General features: G+C 43.1%; 1 protein-coding gene and 1 long non-coding RNA gene across 3 annotated transcripts in view; both read left to right on the forward strand.

The window, feature by feature from the left end:
• The window catches only part of LOC125739920 (uncharacterized), a 645,903-nt gene that overhangs the window by 455,031 nt on the left and 168,113 nt on the right, over window positions 1-22,759 (forward strand). Inside the window, exon 17 of the mRNA XM_049010480.1 lies at window positions 7,527-7,568. Coding sequence (XP_048866437.1) covers window positions 7,527-7,568 — 42 coding nt within the window. The remainder of the gene's footprint in view (window positions 1-7,526; window positions 7,569-22,759) is intronic.
• On the forward strand, window positions 11,597-14,742 carry LOC125739939 (uncharacterized). 2 transcript variants are annotated; one of them, XR_007397397.1, is made up of 4 exons: window positions 11,597-12,231; window positions 12,517-12,563; window positions 13,647-13,736; window positions 14,063-14,742. It is a non-coding gene; the product is annotated as an uncharacterized LOC125739939 (long non-coding RNA). The 2 variants fall into 2 exon arrangements; XR_007397398.1 differs by having other exon boundaries at window positions 13,650-13,736.

The following is a 22,759-nucleotide window of genomic DNA, read 5'->3' on the forward strand; positions in this document are numbered from 1 at the left end:
ATGTGTACAGTCAGAGGGGTCTAAACACCCAGCTTCACGTGCTACTGCAGCAGGTCTCTGCTTATCAGGGCTCAAGATCAGCCTCAATTAAGCCCCGTTCATACTTCCCTTTTCCATGTGGCTTTGCTGTATTTTGGTTGGTCTATGAAAGTCAGTGCTGCCACCTACTGGAAAGATCTAGTCCGTTATCTTGCACAAGCGCAGTCGACGTGCACCAATGTGCATGATCTCCACCAAACAAAAAATCTGGGCTAAACATGCATCATCAACAGATATCTGGCGTAATCCCTTGATAACGAAATTAATGTCACCTCACCCTGTGTGAAACTGAAAGTATAAATTGGTCTTCAGGGGTGGAGATTAGACCTGCTTGTCTTTCACTCTGCAGCAGGTTTGCAGAGCTAGTTAAGCTCTAGCTGTTAGACACTGGGGGCAGCGTGGGGGCCTCACACCTCCAGGCTTGTGGTTTTGGTATCTGGCCCAGCTCTCTGTGTAGAGTTTGCATGTTCTTCCTGTATACAGTTGAAACCAAAAGTTTACATACACTGTATAAAAAGACTTAACTTTTTTTTTCTTAAAAAAGATTTTTTAAGATTTTTTTCTTTAAAAAAAGTTATATGTCTTTTTATACAGTGTATGTAAACTTTTCGTTTCAACTGTATATACTGGTTTCCTACGAGGTCTCTGGTTTCATATCAATAGACTCATGGTCTAGGTGGATTGGTGCCTCTAAAAGTGCCCATAGTGACTGTGTGTGAGTGTTTGCCTTGTGACAGACTGGCATCCTGTCCTGGATTTTCCTCTGCCTTGTGCCCTGTGCTGCCTTATATCAGCTCAATGCTCCCTGTACTTTACTGACTTTGTACTGGAAAAGTATGTAGAAAATGAATGAATGAATGAATGATCTAAAATATGTGTAGACCTTTATTAATTGTTATTTGCACACATTAATTAATCGCCAATATCACATTGCATGAGTACGAGTTGGAATCTAATTCTTGCCTTCCCCCATCTTGCTCTCCATAGCTCAGGGCTGATGGCACAGGGGCAGCCGATGTGTGGCCCCCTGGAGCTGGGGGTTATGGGCCTTGGTCAAGGATCCACAGACATGTGACTGTTCTGCTGAGGCTGGGTCTCGAACTGGCGACCTTCCGATCACGTTTGCAGTTTATGTATCTTGCTGCTGTATGAAAAATTTCCCCCCAGGATCAATTAAGTTCATCTGATCATATATTATCATATGATTCCCCAGATGATGTAGACTTACAGCAAAAGGGTCACGGGATTTGAAACTATCATGTGGTATCAGGTACAACATTCGGGTCTGTGCAATATGGACTGTGTCAGATTTAGATAGAACTGGCTTTTATAATATACCGTTTGTTAATCCACAATTTGATTTTTACATATTTTCTGCATAATCTAGTTAAAATTGAGGGATCTAGCGTTACCCCTGACAACTTCCATCCATTGCATGGATATACACTGACCACTGCTGCAGCAAAGTGCATCACGGGACCCAAACCACAGCGACCACAAGTTGGTCTCAGCCCTGGAGCCTCATAGGATATTTCACAGCGTCACAAATTTTGACTTTAGATGTTTGCATCTGTGGAATTTGTGAATTATAATGATAAATGTATCACAAGGGTATTTCTCTGCAGTTCTGCATGTCTATCAGTTGTCTGTTAATATTTATTTGGGTGCTGTTTGTCATTCTTTGTATACTATGTCTAAACAAGTAAGCTTTCCAATGCAGTTGTAGAATATGGCAAATAAAACGTTTTTTTTTTTTTAAATATCTATACAAATTTTATTGTTCTAGTATCAGCAAAATAATTAATATATTATCCATTCTATTGCTCTTGGCATCAATGGATGTGATCGGTATCAATGCATAAAAAGCCTGCTTGAATTCGAACCTGACATTATATACATTTTTTTTGGTTTGTCACCTGATTTTCATGCATAACTTACAGTTTACCAGAGAAATGTCTTGGATTTATCTAAGATGATATTTGATATTTCATGACTAATAAAAATATTGTCAGTCTAATGGACAAATAGCTTTTACTACCTTGAGTACTTTCAAGAAAAGCACAGGCTGAAATTACAGTTCACAGCCATATGAGGGTAGCAAAGCTATGGACACTGTGTGTCAACGTAGTAAATGAGAATGTGAGCCCTCTGGTGGTGAAACAGTGTAAATACTTTTGCAGTCAGTCTATGAAAATGAAAGGTACTGTAGATCATTGTATGCGGGCGCTGGGGAACGTAAAATAAAATAGTGACTAGAGACAAGTACCCTCTCTCGATCACAGTTGCATGTTTAAGGTAAACATACAGACAACAGAGACTTTTCAATAGATTACGAATAGCATTCGTATTTTATATGTTTAAATTCTAATTGCTCCTTGATGACTGGTGCCCTGACCAGGATAAACAGCTGGATGATGGATGGATGAATGAATGAATGAATGAATGAACCCTGCTGTAAAATCAAATACTCTCAGTATTCCGTAATCACAAATAGGCCAAACAGATAGATGTTTATTAAATGTTTTTTTTTTTTATTACATACAGAAAAACAGATGATCTATTATGGTTTAAACACTTCCTGTTTGTAGTGGAGAGGTTAAATGTAGCCTGACAGAATGATTTTACACTTGACTGCAGTCTTTTTTGTGTCCACCATGTGGCAGCAGTATACAGGAATGGTCTTATTCTGTCTCGTGGCTGATGTGTGTATACATTCATATACCCTGATAGCAAAATCTACACCTTTGGATGTAGGTATGCATAGTTAAAGTAAAAACATAGTTAAAGTAACAGGTAATCCAACAGAATTGGGATCCTAAGAGAAATTTGCCAAAAGCTGCTTCAAGACTGTAAGAATGACACTGACCCACCACCAGCACTGAGCCCCCACATTGACAGGAAGTCAGCCCAGGAGAGGTCTTGCCCCCTAGCCAATAGGCCGCCTAGTAGCTGATGGTACAGCACTGGGTGATCTGGGTGTTGGGGGTGGGGGGGGTTGCAGTATGGTCAGAACAGAGGGGGAAGTACCTCCCCAGGAAGCAGAAGTGGAGAGTGAGGACAGCTCACTTAATTATCAGTCACTTTATCTCAGTGCTGCTATACTGTATGCAAATCACGGCAATTTTATTGTCTTGCAGACAGTTTCCTGCTGATGTAGAGCCCCAGCCACACATGCCACAGCCAGCCATTACTGTAAGTGATGATGTTGGTCAGGTGGGCTGTGCAAAGGCAGCATGACCATAAAGTTTGTTGTCAGTTGGTGAGATGGAGCGACACTCCATGTAAACCCAACAGGAGAGAATGAAACTGTTGGTCTGCCCACGTCAGAGGAGTTTCAGTTCGGCTGCTCAAAAATCATCAGCCGTGTGGCTGGGACCGATATATGAAACCTGACTGTTCAGCCCTGCTGATGCTGACCTGCAGAAGGTGACCCTTTAATGCTCCTCAGACTCATCCACCTGAACCACCGTGGGTCCTGGGGGCCAGTGTGACCGAGGCCTCTGTAGAAACTCAGGACCTCGGCTCCACCAGTTGATTCCAGCTATCTGAGATAGTGTCAGTCCCCTGGTGATGTCGTCAGCTGGGTTAATATTGTTATCGACATTTCGCCATGACTGACAATCTGTCAGCTCCTGTATCTCTGCAATCCTAGTCCCTACAAATGCGTTAAAATGAAAGGATTCGAACTGATGCCAAGTAAGAACAGTCATAGAGTCCGTCCAGTAGCTGACGTCATGGATCCTTACAGTACGGTCCTTCTGTAGTACTGCCACTAACTCGGCTGCAGTCAGAGCTGCACAGAGCTCCAGTCTACAGATTGACTGCTGCCGCTTAGGTACAGCTCTGGACCTCCTGGCTAAGAAGGCAGACTTTTCTTGCTCCAGAGTTTCTAGACCAGGACCTTGTCTCGGGTGGTATATGGGACTATGAACCCAAGTGGGTCATACTGGCTGGTGAGGACTTGGTAAACCCCCCACATTGTGGGTTCAGCTCTCTCTGTCTGGCTATATTCATATCCCAAGGTGTCTGATTAGCACTGCCAGCGTAACCTGAGGATGTGCTGCTGTGGGTCAGAGCTTGGCTGCATGAGCCAGACCTTAGTACTCTTTGCTTTGGGCTCTAGACTAAGATTTTGGGTGACCTCTGGGTAGTTACAAGCCCATTTGTGTTAGTTAAATCCTCCCACAGGTAGAAGGTGTTGCAACTTACTGAGGAGTTCAAGATTCAAGATTCAAGACTTTTCTTGTTATTGTTCAGTTGCCTGGACAACAAAATTAACTGACGGACCACAAAGATGCAAGTGACAGAGACTTTACAAGATTAATAAATAAATAGATAAATAAATAAATCCCACAACAGTTAAAATAGCAGCTGTTAAAATGACTATATGGAGCAGATTTACACATACTCCCTCCCACTCACCTACCCACATACACTTACGATCACCGTATGTTCCCAGATATAGCAATAATGGGGAGGAACGATGTCATGGGTCTGATGCATTTATAGTTCTGACGCATTTAAGGCAGTTTGATGAATAGGTGATGGTTTGGATGTCAATGGTCTTTTATAATCGCCCTGGCTCTAGAGAGACATCTAGAGCTGGCAATGGAATCTAAGGAGGGGAGTGGGCAGCCACTCACCTTCTCTGCTGTACTATTGACTCTCTGGAGTCTCTTCTTGTCGGTACCTGTACAACCAGCGTACCACACGGGGATGGAATGCATCAGCACACTCTCGATTGTGACTCAGTAGAAGGACACCAGCAGGTCGGTCTGCAGCCTATTCCATCTCAGGACCCTCAGGAAATGGAGGCGCTGCTGGGCTTTCTTCACCAAGGCGGTTGTGTTTGTGGTCCATGACAGGTCCTCGGAGATGTAAGTCCCGTGGAACTTCAAGGAGGACACCTTCTCCATGCAGTCACCTTTTATGTAGAGGGGAGGGGGATCAGCTTTTGCCTTACGGACGTCCATGACCACTTCCTTGGTTTACCTAGTGTTGAGGGTTAGGTTGTTGTAGTCACACCATTCTGTCAGACGCTGGACCTCATCTCTATAGGCGGTGTCATCATCGTTAGTGATGAGCCCAACCAGGGTGGTGTCATCTGCGAATTTGATAATGGTGCTGTAAGAGTGCATGAGGATACAGTCACTGGTGTAGATGGTGAACAACAGACGGCTCAGCACACATCCTTGTGGTGAGCCAGTGCTGAGTGGCAGGGTGGATGATCTCCGGTCACCGACTTTGACATATTGTTGCCGGTCAGCAAGAAAGTTCTTGTTCCATGCACATGTAGCGGGGCGGGGGGGTCCATGTTAACCAGCTTGGCTATAAGGATGTCCGGGATGATGGCATTAAGAGCTGAATTAAAATCGACAAAGAGCATCCTTACTGAAGTCCTAGGATTCTCTAGATGTTGCAGAGCAGAGTGGAGGCCAATGGAAATCTCGGTGGCCCTGTCTGCCTTATAGGCAAACTGATGGGGGTCAAAGCCAGGTGGGAGGCAGTCCTTTATGTGCTTTAGGACCAGCTTCTCAAAACACTTTGCAACCACAGGTGTCAGTGCAATGGGTCTGTAGTCATTGAGGCTACTGACAGTGGAGGACTTGGGGACTGGTACTATTATTGCAGATTTCAGGCAGTGAGGGACACTGGCTTGTGACAGGGATACGTTAAAAAGTGTGGTGAACACAGGAGACAACTGGTCAGCGCAGACTTTGAGCACTGTCCCAGGTATTCTGTCAGGGCCAACATCTTTCCTCTGATTTACTGCTCTGAGTATATTACGGACCTGATATTCTTGAAGGGTGAGTGTGTGTGGGCTGAGCTCAGAGGAGGCTATGGGCAGGGCAGTTTGCATGGAAGGAGTATCTACTGTACAATTCTCCCAAAGCGAGCAAAGAAGTGGTTTAATTCCTCTGCTAATGAAATGTCCATGTTTCCCATAATGTCCCGCTGCCTTTGTAATTAGTAATTTGTTTCAATCCCTCCCATACCTTTCTGGGATTATTGTCTGAGAGGTCATTCGATAGCTTACTTGAATAGGCCCATTTTGCTTCTCTGATGCCTTTTTTAAGGTCTGCTCTTGCTCTCCTGTACATATCCTGGTCCCCAGATTTATAAGCAGAATTACGTGCTTTTAACAGTTCCTGAACCTTACCCGTCATCCAGGGTTTACGGTTGGGGTAGACCCGGACCCGTGTTTCCATGGTGACAGTGTCCATGCAATGCGTGATGTAACCCAGCACTGCAGAGGTATAAGTCTCTAGGTCATCATGTTCAAAAACACTCCACTCTGTAAGGGCGAAACAGTCCTGCAGCTGAGCCAGAGCTACATCAGACAAGGTGTTAATAGTCTTGGTGATGGGCTTTGTCTTTTTCTTCAGTGGTATGTATGCCGGGACAGCAAGCAGGGAGAGGTGATCAGACATACCCGGATGGCGGAGGGGAACAGATCGGTAGGCTCGCTTGATATTTGTGTATACATGGTCCAAGGTGTTATTCCCTCTCGTGGGGCATTTCACGTTGAACAAATTTAGGCAGCACAGTGCTTAAGCATGCTTTTTTAAAATCCCCTACGATGATGTGTACTCCCTCTGGATATGTCCGCTGCTGTTCAGAAATTGAATCATGGAGATAGGCAAGGGCGGAGCTAACAATAGCATCCGGAGGTATATAAACAGCGGTAAGATGTCTGTACTGCAGACTGTAGCCAATGAGATGCACAGTATGTAACATGTCATTCAGGTAGAAAGGAAGGAGAAAATGTTTTAGAAAATATTCTGTTTCAATATTTTAAAACTTCACTGGGGACTTCCGGCTTCAGCATGAAGTGAGCTGGCATAATTTTTAATGGTTTGCTTGACCTTTGTTATCTGTGGCCTGGAAAAAGCCTAAAGGTGGAACAGATGAACACGAAAATTTCAAGGAAGGAAGTCGTCCTCAATTTGATTTGTTTTCATTGAAGTTTTACTTGTATGAGGAATCATATAACTTTTTTCTTATGTAATGACTAATATTTACCTGAGCTATGAGTTTTCATATTTTTGCAACTATAGTGATATTAAATACAACATTCACTCAAAACAAATGTTAATATTCTGCAGAGTAAAGTACTGCAGCCTACAGTATACTGGTATTGACTTCATGAATATGTGTATAAATGGTGTAAGAGGGGGGGAGAGTTAATCAGCTGGGTAATTTTCATTCTGTCCCTGCAGGTGTGTCCACAGTGAACACAGTGACTGTACAGAGAGGAGGATCTGTCACCATCCCATGTTACTATGGCAACATGTATCAAAAACATGTGAAATACTGGTGCAGAGGGAGTGGCTGGAGGTCATGTACTCCCATAGTACGCACTGACTCTCCAAAGAAAAGCGGTGATGTGTCAATCAGAGATGATCCTGTTAAGTCAGTCTTCACTGTGACCATCAACAATCTGAGAGCTCCTGGTTACTACTGGTGTGGTGTGGACATCAGCGGAGGTGCAGCTGTGGGAACACGGGTTTCCCTGTCAGTCACTGAGGGTAAGATGTCTGTACTGCAGACTGTAGCCAATGAGATGCACAGTATGTAAAATATCATGCAGACAGAAAGGAAGGATATTAATACAAACACCGGAGAAAATACATTCAATATCAACATTTTAAAACATAATTTACTGCCAGTTATTGATGCTTGATGGTTATAATTTCAAGTGTCTCTATGAATTTACAGAATGATTAACTTGCATATCAGTATTACCTCTAAGGGAGACATCCCATAATACAGCTCTGATGGCCTCATCAGATACAGGTTCTGCTCTTTATCAAATACATGAGTGTCTGATCTGCATGTTACACCTGGCAGCTGAATAGATGCCTCAGGATTCACATATTTCTAGTTTATGATACATTTGTATAATATGACAAATATTACAGATCTGACTATTTGTGACCCTCCAGCACAAACCGTACGGAAGTCGCATGGCTGTATTTTTAGATATTTTTTGAGGTTTTTTTCTGCTCTTTCATTTGATACCATGATCCTAATTTCAAATTTTTGACGCTAAGGTACAGTTTTGTGCTGTAGGGTCACACACAAAGAGCTTTGTTCCTTTTGCTCTCGAGCAGAGCACGTGGGTAACAGTCACATTATAGTGCCGCCAGCGCTACAAGCTGCCTCGCGCTCTGAGATCTGCGGTTCCTCGCGCGACGACCATCGATAATCAGCAGACGGGGAACGTGTGGCTCGCGCCCGGAGCACTTTCCTGACGTGTAGCCACGCCCACCCTCTGCGAGGTACGGGCGGCGCGTCCCCCCCCCCCGCCGTGTTAGACAGCACGTGTCACTGAACTCGGGGGTTACCTTCCATCATAATTGTGACCTTCCAGCACAAATCTCTACACTTGGGTCAAAAATTAGGATTATGGTATCAAATGAAAGAGCACAAAAAAATCCTCAAAAAATATATAAAACATACGGCCATGCGACTTCCGTACGGTTTTGTGCTGGAGGGTCATATATTTGAGCTATATATGTAAATTTAAATAACTATAATGTATGACAATGAATGTTGCATTTATATATCACTTTTCATGACACCCAAAGCACCATATTATGGAAGCAATGGGGAGCCGCTTCAAACACCACCACTGTGTAGCCCCCACCTGGATGATGCAATGGTGGCCATTCTGCTCACCACACAGTAGATAAGGTGGTGAAGGCGTAGGAGAGAACTCACTAATTAGATATTGGGGATGATTAGGAGGCCAGATTTGAAAGGGCAGTTTAGCCAGGGCACCGGGTTCCAGCCCTACTCTTTTGAAAGATGCAGAGGAATCGCTTATGACATCCAAGATACAGGACCTGGGTTTTACATCACATCTGAATGACGGCACCATTTTTACAGCACAGTGTCCCCGTCACTGCACTGGGCCATTGGGACCCACACAGACCACAGGATGGGTTAACCTGTTGGTCACACCCACCTCTTACAGCAGTTACTTATTTTGGTCTCCCATGCAAGTACTGGCCAGGTCCTAACTTGCATGTGTTATGGCTGCTGACATAAAGAAGCAACTATAAGCCAATAAGGTTTTTTGCAGGCTAATTTTATTTTATCTGATCAGTTTTCGTATTTTTGCAACTATAGTGATATTAAATACAACATTCACTCAAAATAAATGTTAATATTCTGCAGAGTAAAGTACTGCAGCCTACAGTATACTGGTATTGACTTCATGAATATGTGTATAAATGGTGTAAGAGGGAGTGAGAGTTCATCAGCTGGGTAATTTTCATACTGTCCCTGCAGGTGTGTCCACACTGAACACGGTGACTGTACAGAGAGGAGGATCTGTCACCATCCCATGTTTCTATGACAACATGTATCAACAACATGTGAAATACTGGTGCAATGGGAGTGACTGGAGTTCATGTACTCCCATAGTACGCACTGACTCTCCAAAGAAAAAGTCAATCTCCAAGTCAATCAGAGATGATCCTGTTAAGCCAGTCTTCACTGTGACCCTCAACAATCTGAGAGCTACTGGTTACTACTGGTGTGGTGTGGACATCAGCAGAGGTGCAGCTGTGGGAACACGGGTTTACCTGTTAGTCACTGAGGGTAAGATGTCTGTACTGCAGACTGTAGCCAATGAGATGCTCAGTATGTAAGATGTTATTCAGGCAGAAAGGAAGGACATTAACACAAATACAGAAAATAATATTTTAATATATTATCTCACAAAAGTGAGGACACCCCTCAAATTCTTTTAAATATTTTATGATATCTTTTCATGGGACAACACTGAAGATATGACACTTTATACAATGTAAAGTAGTCAGTGTACAGCTTGTATAACAGTCTAAATTTGCTGTCCCCTAAACACACAGCCATTAATGGCTAAACCTCTGGCAACAAAAGTGTGGCAGCAACCAGGTAAGGAGTAGAAAGACAAGTGAATATGTGTATAAATGGTGTAAGAGGGAGTGAGAGTTAATCAGCTGGGTAATTTTCATACTGTCCCTGCAGGTGTGTCCACACTGAACACGGTGACTGTACAGAGAGGAGGATCTGTCACCATCCCATGTTTCTATGACAACATGTATCAACAACATGTGAAATACTGGTGCAATGGGAGTGACTGGAGTTCATGTACTCCCAAAGTACGTACTGACTCTACACAGATAAGTGGCGAAGTGTCAATCAGAGATGATCCTGACCAGAGAGTCTTCACTGTGACCATGAACAATCTGAAACCTGGGGACTCTGGTTCCTACTGGTGTGGTGTGGAGATCAGCGGAGGTGCAGCTGTGGGAACACGGGTTTACCTGTCAGTCACTGAGGGTAAGATGTCTGTACTGCAGACTGTAGCCAATGAGATGCACAGTATGTAACATGTCATTCAGGTAAAAAGGAAGGACATTAACGCGGAAAATGTTTTCAATATCAATTTTATGAAACTTAATTTACTGTCAGTTACGTATGTTTGATGGCTATAATTTCAAGTGTCTGTATGAATGTACAGGAAAATTAACTTGCATATCAGTATTGCCTCTAAGGGAGACATCCCATAATACAGCCTGATGACCTCATCATATATCGGTTTTGGTCTTTATTAAATACATGAGTGTCTGATCTGCATGTTACACCTGGCAGCTGTACAGAGGCCTCAGGATTCACATATTTCTAGTTTATGATATATTTGTATAATATGACAAATATTACAGATCTGACTATTTTCATGGTCAGACACCCAGTCAGATGTCTTTCATAAAACATCACAGGCATCAGTTACTGGAAACAGACAGACAGACATATTCATCTTATAGTCATTTATGATGTGTGCAATGTTTGGAAAATGTTACATGTAGGTTTTTACCGTCATACATCAAAAACTTTATTCCCTTCAGATTTCAGACATTTGTAGGGATTAATTGTTACTAAAGGTGTACAGACTGGGTGATTGTCTGCAGGTAGTTTCTAACTGCAGCAAAGGCCAATGTTACAGTTACACTCTGTAATATCTGACCCAGTTCCATCATAAATACATTATGATATATTAATAACATTATTTATCTCAACTGCCCACTATCAGGGCCCTGGTATTTTGTTCACAACCCTAATTTATTATTCTGCATCAAAACAGATATTGAATTGAATAATTTTGGTTATTCATTTTCAGTTTTAGAAATGACCTTTCACAGTCTATACTGGCTGACAGAACAGGGCAGGGGTGCTGTAAAGGGGGGGGGGGGGGGATTTAGGATGATTCCGTGGACCCCTAAGTGACAGGGCTCTAAGAAATTAGGAACATAATTGGATTGGTCAAGACTGGGGGCCCAATCTGATATGCTTTCAGGGGCCCTAAATTTGTAGTGGCCCCCAGGAACAGGGATGTTTATATTTTATGTAACAATCCTTTCTCTTGTTTCCACTGCTGTCCATTCTTGGCACATGATGAAGAAGGAGGGAATAATGAAAAACAGAGGTAAGCATCCAGCAGCACTTACAGCAGTGTGGTGTCCAGCCAGGAGCGTCTCCCTGATCACACAGTGATGGGAAACTTCTGTTATTTTATGGGAACATTGATTTTCTTTTATTCCTTAATTATAATTTCCCTGTGATGGCATCACATCCAGGTTGAGCCCCTGCTTTGTGCCCTATGCTGTTGGGGAAAGGCTGGAGGCCAGCTTGAAAGATGGATGGAGGGAGGGATGGATGGATGGATGGATGGATGGATATAAAATGTTCTTTAAAATCATAGTAAAAAAGATAAGATAAGATAAGATGATAAGATAATCCTTTATTAGTCCCACAAGTGGGAAATTTGCATAGTCATGGCAGTAAGTGGACAGTACAAGAATAGAGCAGCAAAAATTAACAACAATATGATAAAAACTATATTTGTACAAGTGGAAATATATAAATATTAATATATGTACAACATTAACAGTAAAACTGACAGTTAAAATTCTCTGGCTCTTTTCATGCTCTTTGTTACTGTCTCCTGTTTCTCACATGTATCCTGTGTAATAGTACAGATGACGCTCTAGCGTGTTGCTATAAAGCATGTAAGACTTTACTGTTCAAATCCACCCTCTCATTGAGCTCTCTGGTCCAGTTTGTTTCTGTATGTAGGACTGGGCTTATTGGTGCTGCTGTTGATCATCATCATCATCACATGGAAAGTGTGGGACAAACGCAGTGAGTATCTGCTGATGCAGACGGTGTGTAAGTGACCTGAGTGTCTGAGCAGTGATGCATGTCCCTCTGCACTCCTGTAAGCAACAGATACAACTTCATGCTTTTATCCTTTTGCAAAGACAGCTGGACAGAGACACAGACACACATTTACACATATATGTACATGATAACCAAGAGTAAATGACCGTGTGTTTGTCATACAGCAAATTAACAGAATCAGCTGAAAGTGAGTGATGTGATCAGAATAAATTTCTTTGTCTTTATTTCTCATTTCTTTCCCTGTAGAGAAAAAAAGAGCCATGAACCAAAATGCAGGAAGTACAGAATTAACAGTGAGTTCATGTTTAATATGGGGAGGAACTGTAGAAAATTCAACAAGGTTTTGTCTTTTAAAAAAGAACAAAAACAGAAATCAAACTGTTAACAGCCAGTAACTCATTAAGAAGTTTATCTCTGTAAATATCGCTGAAGTGAGGAGTGATTGGTTTGAACGCTGAGTTGTGGCTTTTTTCTAGTTGAACCCAGACCATGAATACGCCGTCATAGACAGAACTGGCATCATAACATATTTATGCTGGTATTTATGAGTGTAGCCCCTGTCTCCAAACATCCATCCAAACATCCATCCATTTTCCAAACCACTTATCCTACTGGGTCGTGGGGGTCTGGAGCCTATCCCGGAAGCAATGGGCACGAGGCAGGGAACAACCCAGGATGGGGGGCCAGCCCATCACAGGGCACACTCACACACCATTCACTCACACATGCACACCTACGGGCAATTTAGCAACTCAGCATGTTTTTGGACTGTGGGGGGGAAACCGGAGTACCTGGAGGAAACCCCGCGACAACATGGGGAGAACATGCAACATCACATGTTTGATCCAGGCAGAGACTTGAACCCGGGTCCCAGAGGTGTGAGGCAACAGTGCTAACCACTGCAACACCATGCCGTTCCGTCTGCAAACATGTGATGTTATTACTGTATGAACAGACAGCATTTTATAAGGCACATTCTCATAAGCCAGTTGTTAAGTTGCAGTTAAAATGTTTTCTAAAAGCAAATAACATGTTCCTCTCTCAGGCCTCTGTGGAGCCTGGTGCTAATGTCACCTACAGCTCCATTCTCCTGCCAGATCCTCAGGTAAGATGGTTTTATGTAAATCAGTGTTCAGCATGAGTATCACAATGAGAGTAAAACATATATCAATAATGTCCTCACTGGCTACATCTACACCTCAGCTGATCTCTCAGATCCATGTGTATCAGAATTAGCTGTAATGTACCAAGAAGTACCATGATACCCCTGATATTTCACAGTGATTTGGAGGAGAGGTTTTGGGAGTTCATGGGTTTGTGGTTTCTGTGCAAAGGTTGGTCTCGTACCTCCACTGTAAGCAGCTAAATACTCTCAGCAGGTGTCCTCTAGATGTTCTTCACACCATCCTGCTAGAACCCCAGCCAGCGATGCGGTCTACAGCTCAGTCACCCTGAAGCACAGAGAGGTGAGTTTGAAGAATCTGCTCTAACGTGAGCTGTGATACATTTAGTCTGTGATGCTTCATGTGTGTCGTATTTTTCCTTTGACGCTGCATAGAGCCACAATTCCAACATCATATACGCAGCTACTTCGGCTTCAAATTATAAAGCAGATGAAAGTGAACTAAAGAAGTTTCCTAGATTAATCTATTGCTCTGGTTCATTTCCGGTTCCTGTAGCAGTAACATTAACACACCACACTGCCTGAAATGCTAAGGAAGGTGTTGGTGCCTCAGAAGCTGAAATGATGAATCATGTAGCCGATGTTAATGCTTATCTGTTCCTTTTCCAGTAGGGGGCAGCAACACAGAGAGGCTCCTCTACATGTGGGGAGCTGCTGCTCTGGATGAGGGCTGTGAGGGAGACACAGATACTGCAGTGATCATCACCAGACAGGAGCATCTTACAGTGATGTGAGCTGTATTTAAATAGCATGCAGCTCTCTCACATTATAGTATGATCAATGTGCTGTTTACCTCACTTGTTCGTTGCTTTGGACATGATGGAATAAATGTAAATGTAAGGTATTATCTTGGTCTGTGAATTGTCACTTTTCATTCATATAAATGGAAAAATATCATTAGCTGTGCTGTTTGTTTAGTATAAAATAAAATGTTTGCTATTTCAATATGCATCATTTTCAAGGTATTTGCCAGTGTCTGTTTGTCTCTTGTACTGTTGAGCATTTACTGAGGTCTAAGGGCTCCGGCTTTAATTTTATGCTCTTCTTGCGCACTTCACTGCCCCCTGCTGGAGCAGCTTTGCTATTTCGCTGCCTCCCTGCTCTCCTCTGACTGTGGAATTAGAAGCTGACCTGTTACCATTATGTCACATTTTATGATAAAAGCTTTAGCTTTAGGTTTCCACAGAATTTTAGACATTTGCTTATTGATAAATTGAGTATTATTTAAAATGCAGACCACAGACTGTGTGGCTCATCGTACATACTGTTAATAAAGATGCTTTTCATTAATCCTACAAGCTGCAGTGGTGTATCAGTGTGTAACACGGACGCCTCATACTTTCTGGGGTTTGGGTTTGAATTCTGCCTCGGATCTCAGTGTGGTGTTGAGTCCCCCGATTTGTGTCCCGTGCTTCCTGGGATGTGCCCCAGACTGACAGTGACCCCAGCCTGGGTAAGAGGGAGAAAGATAGATGGATGATTTTTAAACATTTAAAACCCATAAAAGGGAGGCAGTGAAGTTACAGGGAATCAGGAAGTGAGTGTCAGTCTGCACAGATCTGAGGTCAGCGGCACACACATAAGGCTCCTCTGATGCTCCTCTTCTTCACTGATGTGCCTTCAGGTGAGGATCACTTACTCTGGGACAGGGTCTCACCCTCTCTTACTCCACATTCCAGCATATTTATACAGAAATACAAACAGAAAGTAAATGAAACATTTCAATGCATTTTGGGTTCTTCCTACATGTAAATCTTCATATTCATATGGATCATTGATGGCCACCATTCTGACCAGAATAAACAGCTGGAATCTTAGTGAATGGATGGATCTGGTTTGTTTTTATGAGGTATGAGATATTATGGTACAATGTAAATGTTAAAGCAGGAAAGGCAGGTGACTTTAAGAATTTGCTCTGCTTCGGTCATTAGACAAATTCAGATCTTTCTGCATGCTGCAGAGAGTCTTGCTCACCACAATTTCCCACTTTCATCGTTCACTCCTTCTCACATTGGGAAGAGAAGAGCAGCTCAGCAGGTAGCTGCATGCACTGCTGATGACGGTCAGGCTGTTGAGGTCAGTATGCTGCAGACAGCTAGTCCAGTAACTATGGAGCAGATTTTGTCGGAGGTTAAATCCATGGCCACTCGTTTAAATTGCTTGGAGGAATCTGTCAGAACTCCTCTAGAGGGCATGGATGGTGCCGTAAACGACATAAAGACGTCTGCTACCTCACTGAAACATTCTCTTTCAAACCTTTATAACCTAGTGACTAGTGTAGAAAGGCATTTATGCGAGGCTGAGAGCAGAATCTCCAGTAAGGATGATAGCTACGACCGTCACAACATCGACTTACTCAGCCTGCAGAAAACAGGGGACTGGCTTCTGCTAGTAGGTGACAATTTAGAAAACCACAGGTGGCACAAGAATTTGAGTTTAATTTTTCTCCTTTAGTACAAAGAATTAAAAGGGATTTGAAGAAATGTCCATCTTCACCAACCTCCTTTCTTGCCAGAATTAATGTTATAAAAATGAACTTACTTCCTTGACTAAACTATTTATTTCAGAATTTCCCATGCTGTATCATGAAGACATTTTTTTTATTTTAAATTCTTTCATTTATCGTTACACCTGGAACAATAAACACCCGAGAGTCAAGTTTTATAAACTTACCAAACCAACAGATCTGGGGGATTACCCTTGCCTGATTTACAACACTACTGTTGTTCTGCCACAATTAAAAATATGTTGATTGTGAAGATTCTCAGTCATCCAGGTCATGGTTATCCAAAGAACGCTGATTCAGTGACAACTGCACTTGTTTAGTTCATTGAAAACATCTCTCCCTTCAACCCAGAGGACTTTCTGAATTCTGCCTGACTGGTTAGAGTAGCAGGTTTATAAATCCTTTATAAAGCCCTCAAGTCGTTAATACTTGATGGTCACCTGTGGGTTGTTGTTTCCTTTGGCTTTCATGTATGTCACTGTGACCACCTGGGCCAGGGTGTGAATGATTATGAAACCGTCTCAGTAGAGATGAAAGAACTGCATTGTAAATGGGTGATAAATTATGCCTAAGGCCACCTCCTCTGTTTAACGAGGGTCCTTCAATCTTGCAGTAAACTGCTTCTCTCACACCTCGTTTGAAGCAGTCAGCCTCCCGGTCTAGAATCTTAACGTCCTGGTCACCAAAGGAGTGGCCCTTGACTTTCAGATGTAGATGAACTGCTGAGTCTTGTCCTGATTAGCTGGCTCTTCTGTGTTGAGCCTTGCGTTTCTGGAGCTGCTGTTTGGTTTCTCCTGTGTACAGATATGTACATTCCACACTGCACTGAACTGCATATACGACGTTGCTCTGTGTCCGTGTGTCTTGTCCTTGGTGTGGACCAGTTTCTGTCTCAGTGTGTTGCCTGCTTTGAAATATACAGGGATGCCGTGTTTGTTGAAAATCCTCCTGAGCATGTCTGGGTTTCCTGTACACTTCAGTGTTGAGGTTCCTGTCCTCCTCAATGTGTAGCGCACAGTCCAAGAAGGCCAAGCTATTGCCTGTGACATCTTCTCGAGTGAATTTGATGTTAATGTCCACAGCGTTGATGTGTGTGGTGAAATTCTCCACCTCACCCTGTTTTTATGTTGACTCAGGTACCATCCACATACGGTACCTGAACCAGTGGTAGGGTATGATCCCTAGGAACGAGCTCAGGGCTCTGATCTCTACTTCTTCCATGTAGAGATTGGCCACAATAGGGGACACAGGTGAACTCATGGCACAGCCGTGTTTTTGTCTGTAAAAACATTCATTGTACTTGAAATATGTAGTGGAGAGGCACAGGTCCAATATAGTGTTGACTTGGTTGATGAATCAACACGATTCTTTATGGATTGGTTTGGAGTCTTTACCCAGCCACCAGCATTTGCTTAAATCTCAACCTTTCATCAGGCAATCTCTGTTAGAGATAATATTATTACATATTACACTTTGTTGCTATGTAGAGATGAGAAAAGATATTTTAAAATCCCCTGGACTTTCTCCTTACATTCACCTTTGACTTTACATCCTGATTTTCATGTACAGTTAAGAATCACTGGTTTATTTGTTGAACAATCTGTTATATATTTCAGATCTACTGATTGATGACTCCCTAAAGTCTTTTAAGTAACTTAGGACCAATTATAGCATCGCAAATAATGATTTTTTTTAAAGTTCTTTCAGATACGAGACTTTATTGACTTTCTGTTAAAGGAGAATGGGACATGTTAGAAGCTTTCAGAACTTGAAAATCTCTTACTCTCTGCCAGAACATTTCAAGTAATATTTCTGAGATTTATTTCTTACTCCTGTAATGCATAGTCTTTTGCTGCTTTTAACCCAATTTGGCAACATGACCTGGATGTATTATTTAGCCCTGCAGACTGGAACACGGTTTGTACCAAGATCTTTCCCAAATATACCTCGATTTCAATACATGAACAAAATGTTTAGTTTTTTCAAAAGACATATTACACAGCAGCCCGCCTCCATAGAATGTTCCCTAATATTTCAAATCTGTGTTATAAATGCAAAGCACATGCTGGATCATTTTTCCACCTGTTTTGGTCTTGTGAACATATATAAAAGTTCTGGAAAGAGGTTCAGTCTCTAATGCAAGACATTCTTGAGAAGCAATTTACAATATCCTCTCTCTTTTATTTATTGGACCAGGGGATTTTAAAATTTGCTCACTACTCTATTTGTCATGCCCGGCCCATCTGATCCTCGTGTGTGCCACGCCCCCCTGATTATCCACGTGTGCTTCCCCGATCGTACCCAGCTGTTCCTTGTTATTTCGCCATGTCTTTTCTTTATTAGTCCACGTCTTGCCCTGCCTGGTTGTCCGTCATTGATGTTAGTGTCTGAGCGATGTCCTGCTATTCCCTTAGCCCTCAATCCCCTAATAAATCCCCAGTTTTCCCGTATTCCGCCTGCGTGCCTGTTCCTTCCTGCCAGCCAGCCCATCGCTACACCCGCGATCCTGACACTATTGTTTTTAGCAAAAATGCATTTTGCTTCTCTGGTCCATTCCCCATGTTCCTTTATGAGGATGTCACAGATATCAGCCCTTCTCCTGAAGGAGAAATTGACACATGACCTGAACCATAAATCAGACAGATTCTGGAGACTTTGCAGTCCTGTGTGCTTCTATCTGCAAGATCCTGTAAAGTGATACTGCTGGTATTAAATTAGTCAATTTTTTATTTTTTTTTATGCAGTGCTGTGGAGTGTGGGATGGGCATTGGGTAGTAATAAACAAACAATTAAAAACATCAGAAAAGACAAATTCTTGCTCTATGCTCAGATCAAAATGTGCACAGCATATTAAATCCTTTTAAAATTCATGGCACTTTACAGGCAGAGCTGAGCGGATTGACCGGCTAATATTCCCACAGTGACTCTTCAGGAGTTCTTTTACACCAAGTTCTGTATTTTCCAATTAGCACCATGAAAGTACACAATGGGAAAACTGGAAGATTTAACTGGGATTGTTTATCTGTGGTGTTCATGGGTATTATGCTCTCCCACCAAGTAACAATTATTTAAGGCTCTTTGTAGACTTGAAGTGTATGCATTGGGTAATACTGACTGCATGTTTTATTTTACAGCTATAGGATCCTGGGATTCAGCAGCCTCTGTAGATATAAACGTTGGGATGACTTTCCCACACATACAAACACAAATGCTTGTTAAACATGCCTGCCGCATATCCACAGGATGGGAGATTAACTCCATCAAGCGAAAAGCAGGCCGATACAGCCAAGGTGGGCGGGGCTTAGTTAGTGAGGGAGGAAGCAGGAGCCGAGAACTGGAAGAAAGATGGTGGTGAAAAAGTGATAGAGAAAAGGTTAGCTGGTGTTCTGCGTGTTCTTAAGGACTTGTGCGGGGTGCTCATGAATATGTCACTTGTGCCAAGGTTGCAAGGTGAAATTTACCCCCTACTGGTCTGATGAAAATGTTATTATTATATATTAAGTTAAATTAAATAAAGTTACAGTGCAAAGTTATATTTGACAATGTCAATGTGTCAGAATAAGTATTTGGGACTATATACCATGTTTACTATGGATGCATAACTGGTTGGGCTCTCTCCCCTTTCACGCCCTGGGAGGAAAGCCTACAGTCGCCTATGTTTCTGAGTAATAACCGGGATGTCATCGCCTGTTCCATGTTAGCGCCCTCTTGCTGTGGCCTCAGCGGGAGCCTGGAGCCCTTCCCACATGCCCAGTCTCCTGCTCTGTCCTGCCACACATCCAGCAAACCCACGGGAGTCGGGCAGGACAGAGCAGTCTGTTCCCACACTGACAGCATGGTAGCAGGCACTGGCTCTGCTCTCTCTCTCTCTCTCTCTCTCTCTCTCTTTCTTTCTGGAATGTTCCCAGAGCCAAACAGTGACTGTCCCGGGTCACAAGCCCCGACAAAGAAACACATTATGATGTATGAAATGCTTCATCTCACCTGCCCATTAACCCTCATTTATTATTCTGCATCCAACCAGCTGCTCTACTGTATATTTCACATTATTCGCATTTCAGGTTTAAAATATTTTTCTTAGGAGTCCTTACTGACTGGCAGAACAGAGTTTTCTCAGTCATAATCATAAACCACAGTCTCCCTGGCTCAGAGGAAGCACCATTAAAAATGAAGAATCTTTTAAACGTGAAGTAAATGGTTTGTGGTTTTCAGGTCACGCCTCCCAGCCAGGGCCCACCAATCAGTGGGCCTCTCAGAGTGTGATGTAACACGCAAAACCAGGACCACTCATTTGTCACCCTACAGTAAAACCATGCCAGCCCATGTCAGCTAACAGCAGCCCATAAATCAAGGGGAAAAGGGGACAGATCCATCCATCCATTTTCCAAACCGCTTATCCTACTGGGTTGCGGGGGGTCCAGAGCCTATTCCGGAAGCAATGGGCACAAGGCAGGGAACAGCCCAGGATGGGGGGCCAGCCCATCACAGGGCACACTCACACACTATTCACTCACGCATTCACTCCTATGTGCAATTTAGCAACTCCAATTAGCCTCAGCATGTTTTTGGACTGTGGAGGAAACCGGAGTACCCAGAGGAAACCCCACGACGACATGGGAAGAACATGCAAACTCCGTACACATGTGATGCAGGTGGAGACTTAAACCCAGGTCCCAGAGGTGTGAGGCAACAGTGCTAACCACTGCACCACCATGCCGCACCGGAGGACAGATCAAAATTTAAAATAAAGACATCATACACCTATTTGTCTACACCAAATGAAAATATCCAATGGTTTCTGGTTTAACACCCATTAAATGACCTCATCAGTAACTGACAAAGCAAACATAAATCAAAACATGATTTAAACAGCCACTTCTATGTGTAATAATGCTGATCAGGCTTGAGCTTATCCCCACATTGTTTGCACTGTTCTGCCCACACACTATCTCCAGATCCTTTGCAGTTTTTGCATATTGCTGCTGCTATGTCTGCACATATCTCTCTCTCTCTCTCTCTCTCTCTCTCTATATATATATATATATATATATAATATAGTTATCATAAATTGTGGGCGGCACGGTGGTGCAGTGGTCAGCACTGTTACCTCACACAGGACCAGTGTTTGACTCTCTGAAATGGCTCCATGTGTGTGGAGTTAGCATGTTCTGCCCGTGATGTTGTGGGGTTTCTTCTGGGTACTCCGGTGTCCCCCCACAGTCCAAAAACCCACTGAGGTTAACTGAAGTTACCAAAATGTTCATAGCTGTGAGTTTGCCCTACAATGGGCTGGCGCCCCATCCTGGGCATCCCAGATCCCCCCCAACCCTAAATAGTACAAGTGGTTACAGAAAATGGATGGATGGATGAACCATAAATTGACCATCTGTATTTTTTACCGACCTGGGTCTAAGTACAGTAATACTTGTTCCATACTCACATCTATTTTATTGGTTTTATTTTATTTTTACTTATTCTATTTTTCTTAATTTATGTTCTGTGTTGTCTATGAATGTATGCACCCACATTGCCAAAACAGGTGAACATGTAGATGTACCTGGCCAGTGAATTCTGACAAAGTGATTTCAGATTATAAATGACACAGTAAGTGGATGCTGTCCATGGTGCTGAAAACCTGGACCATCAAATTCTGTCATATCTCATCACCTTCCAATCAAAGAAGAATAAAATGCATACTGTAAGTACGTTCTAGAATGTGTAAAATGTAAACACAGTAAAAGCTCTTTTTGTGTAAACATTATAAAATGGAACACTTTGAAAACACATCAGATCTTAATGGGAAAAAATAATGCTGGATATCTATACAGATACGGACTGGGTAATGTGTCTTGCAGAAATTTCATTTCAGAATCGTACTCGGTAGTTTGTATGGCCCCCACGTGCTTGTATGCATTCCTGACAATGTCGGGGCATGCTTCTAATGAGACGACTGAGGGTGTCCTGGGGGATCTCCTCCCAGATCTGAACCAGGGCATCACTGAGCTTCTGGACAGTCTGAGGTGCAACCTGGCAGGGCCGGATGGCCCAAAGCATAATGTCCCAGAGGTGTCATATTGGATTTCGGTCAGGCGAGCATGGGGGCCAGTCAATCGTATCAATTCCTTCATTCTCCAGGAACTGCCTGCATACATCTTGCCACATGAGGCCGGGATTGTTATGCACCAACGGGAACCCAGGACCCACTGCACCAGTGTTGGGTCTTACAATGGGTCCAAGGATTTCATCCCAATAACTTATGGCAGTCAAGGTGCCGTTGTCTAGCCTGTAGAGGTCTGTGTGTCCCTCCATGGATATGCCTCCCCAGACCATCACTGACCCACCACCAAACCGGTCATGCTGAACAATGATACAGGCAGCATAATGTTCTCCACAGCTTCTCCATACCCTTTCACATCTGTCACATGTGCTCAGGGTGCATGGTGCCGGGCAGTGAGCACAGTGCCTGCAGATGAGTTAAGGACAGGGCTGGACTGGTAATCTGGCATACCTGGCAAATGCCCGGTGGGCCGACGCACTTGGGGGCTGGTTGATTTAATAAGAATATATATATATTTTTTAATTGGCCAACGACCGGCCCATAAAGCAGGGACATCGGCCCATTGGTTCATTTTCTATACTGACACTGGGCTGGCCTAATCATCTCTTAACAGGCTCCACCCCTCCCCCTCTGTTTCTTGTGTCAGATGCAGTCAGTGGCCAGAGCCAGAAATCAGTGGATTTAGGATGGAGAAGCAAAAGCGCAAGGGGGGTGCAGAGAAGTTGCGGGCCAAAAAATAAAT

Source organism: Brienomyrus brachyistius, chromosome 4, assembly GCF_023856365.1.
Source record: "Brienomyrus brachyistius isolate T26 chromosome 4, BBRACH_0.4, whole genome shotgun sequence".
NCBI classification, from domain to species: domain Eukaryota; kingdom Metazoa; phylum Chordata; class Actinopteri; order Osteoglossiformes; family Mormyridae; genus Brienomyrus; species Brienomyrus brachyistius.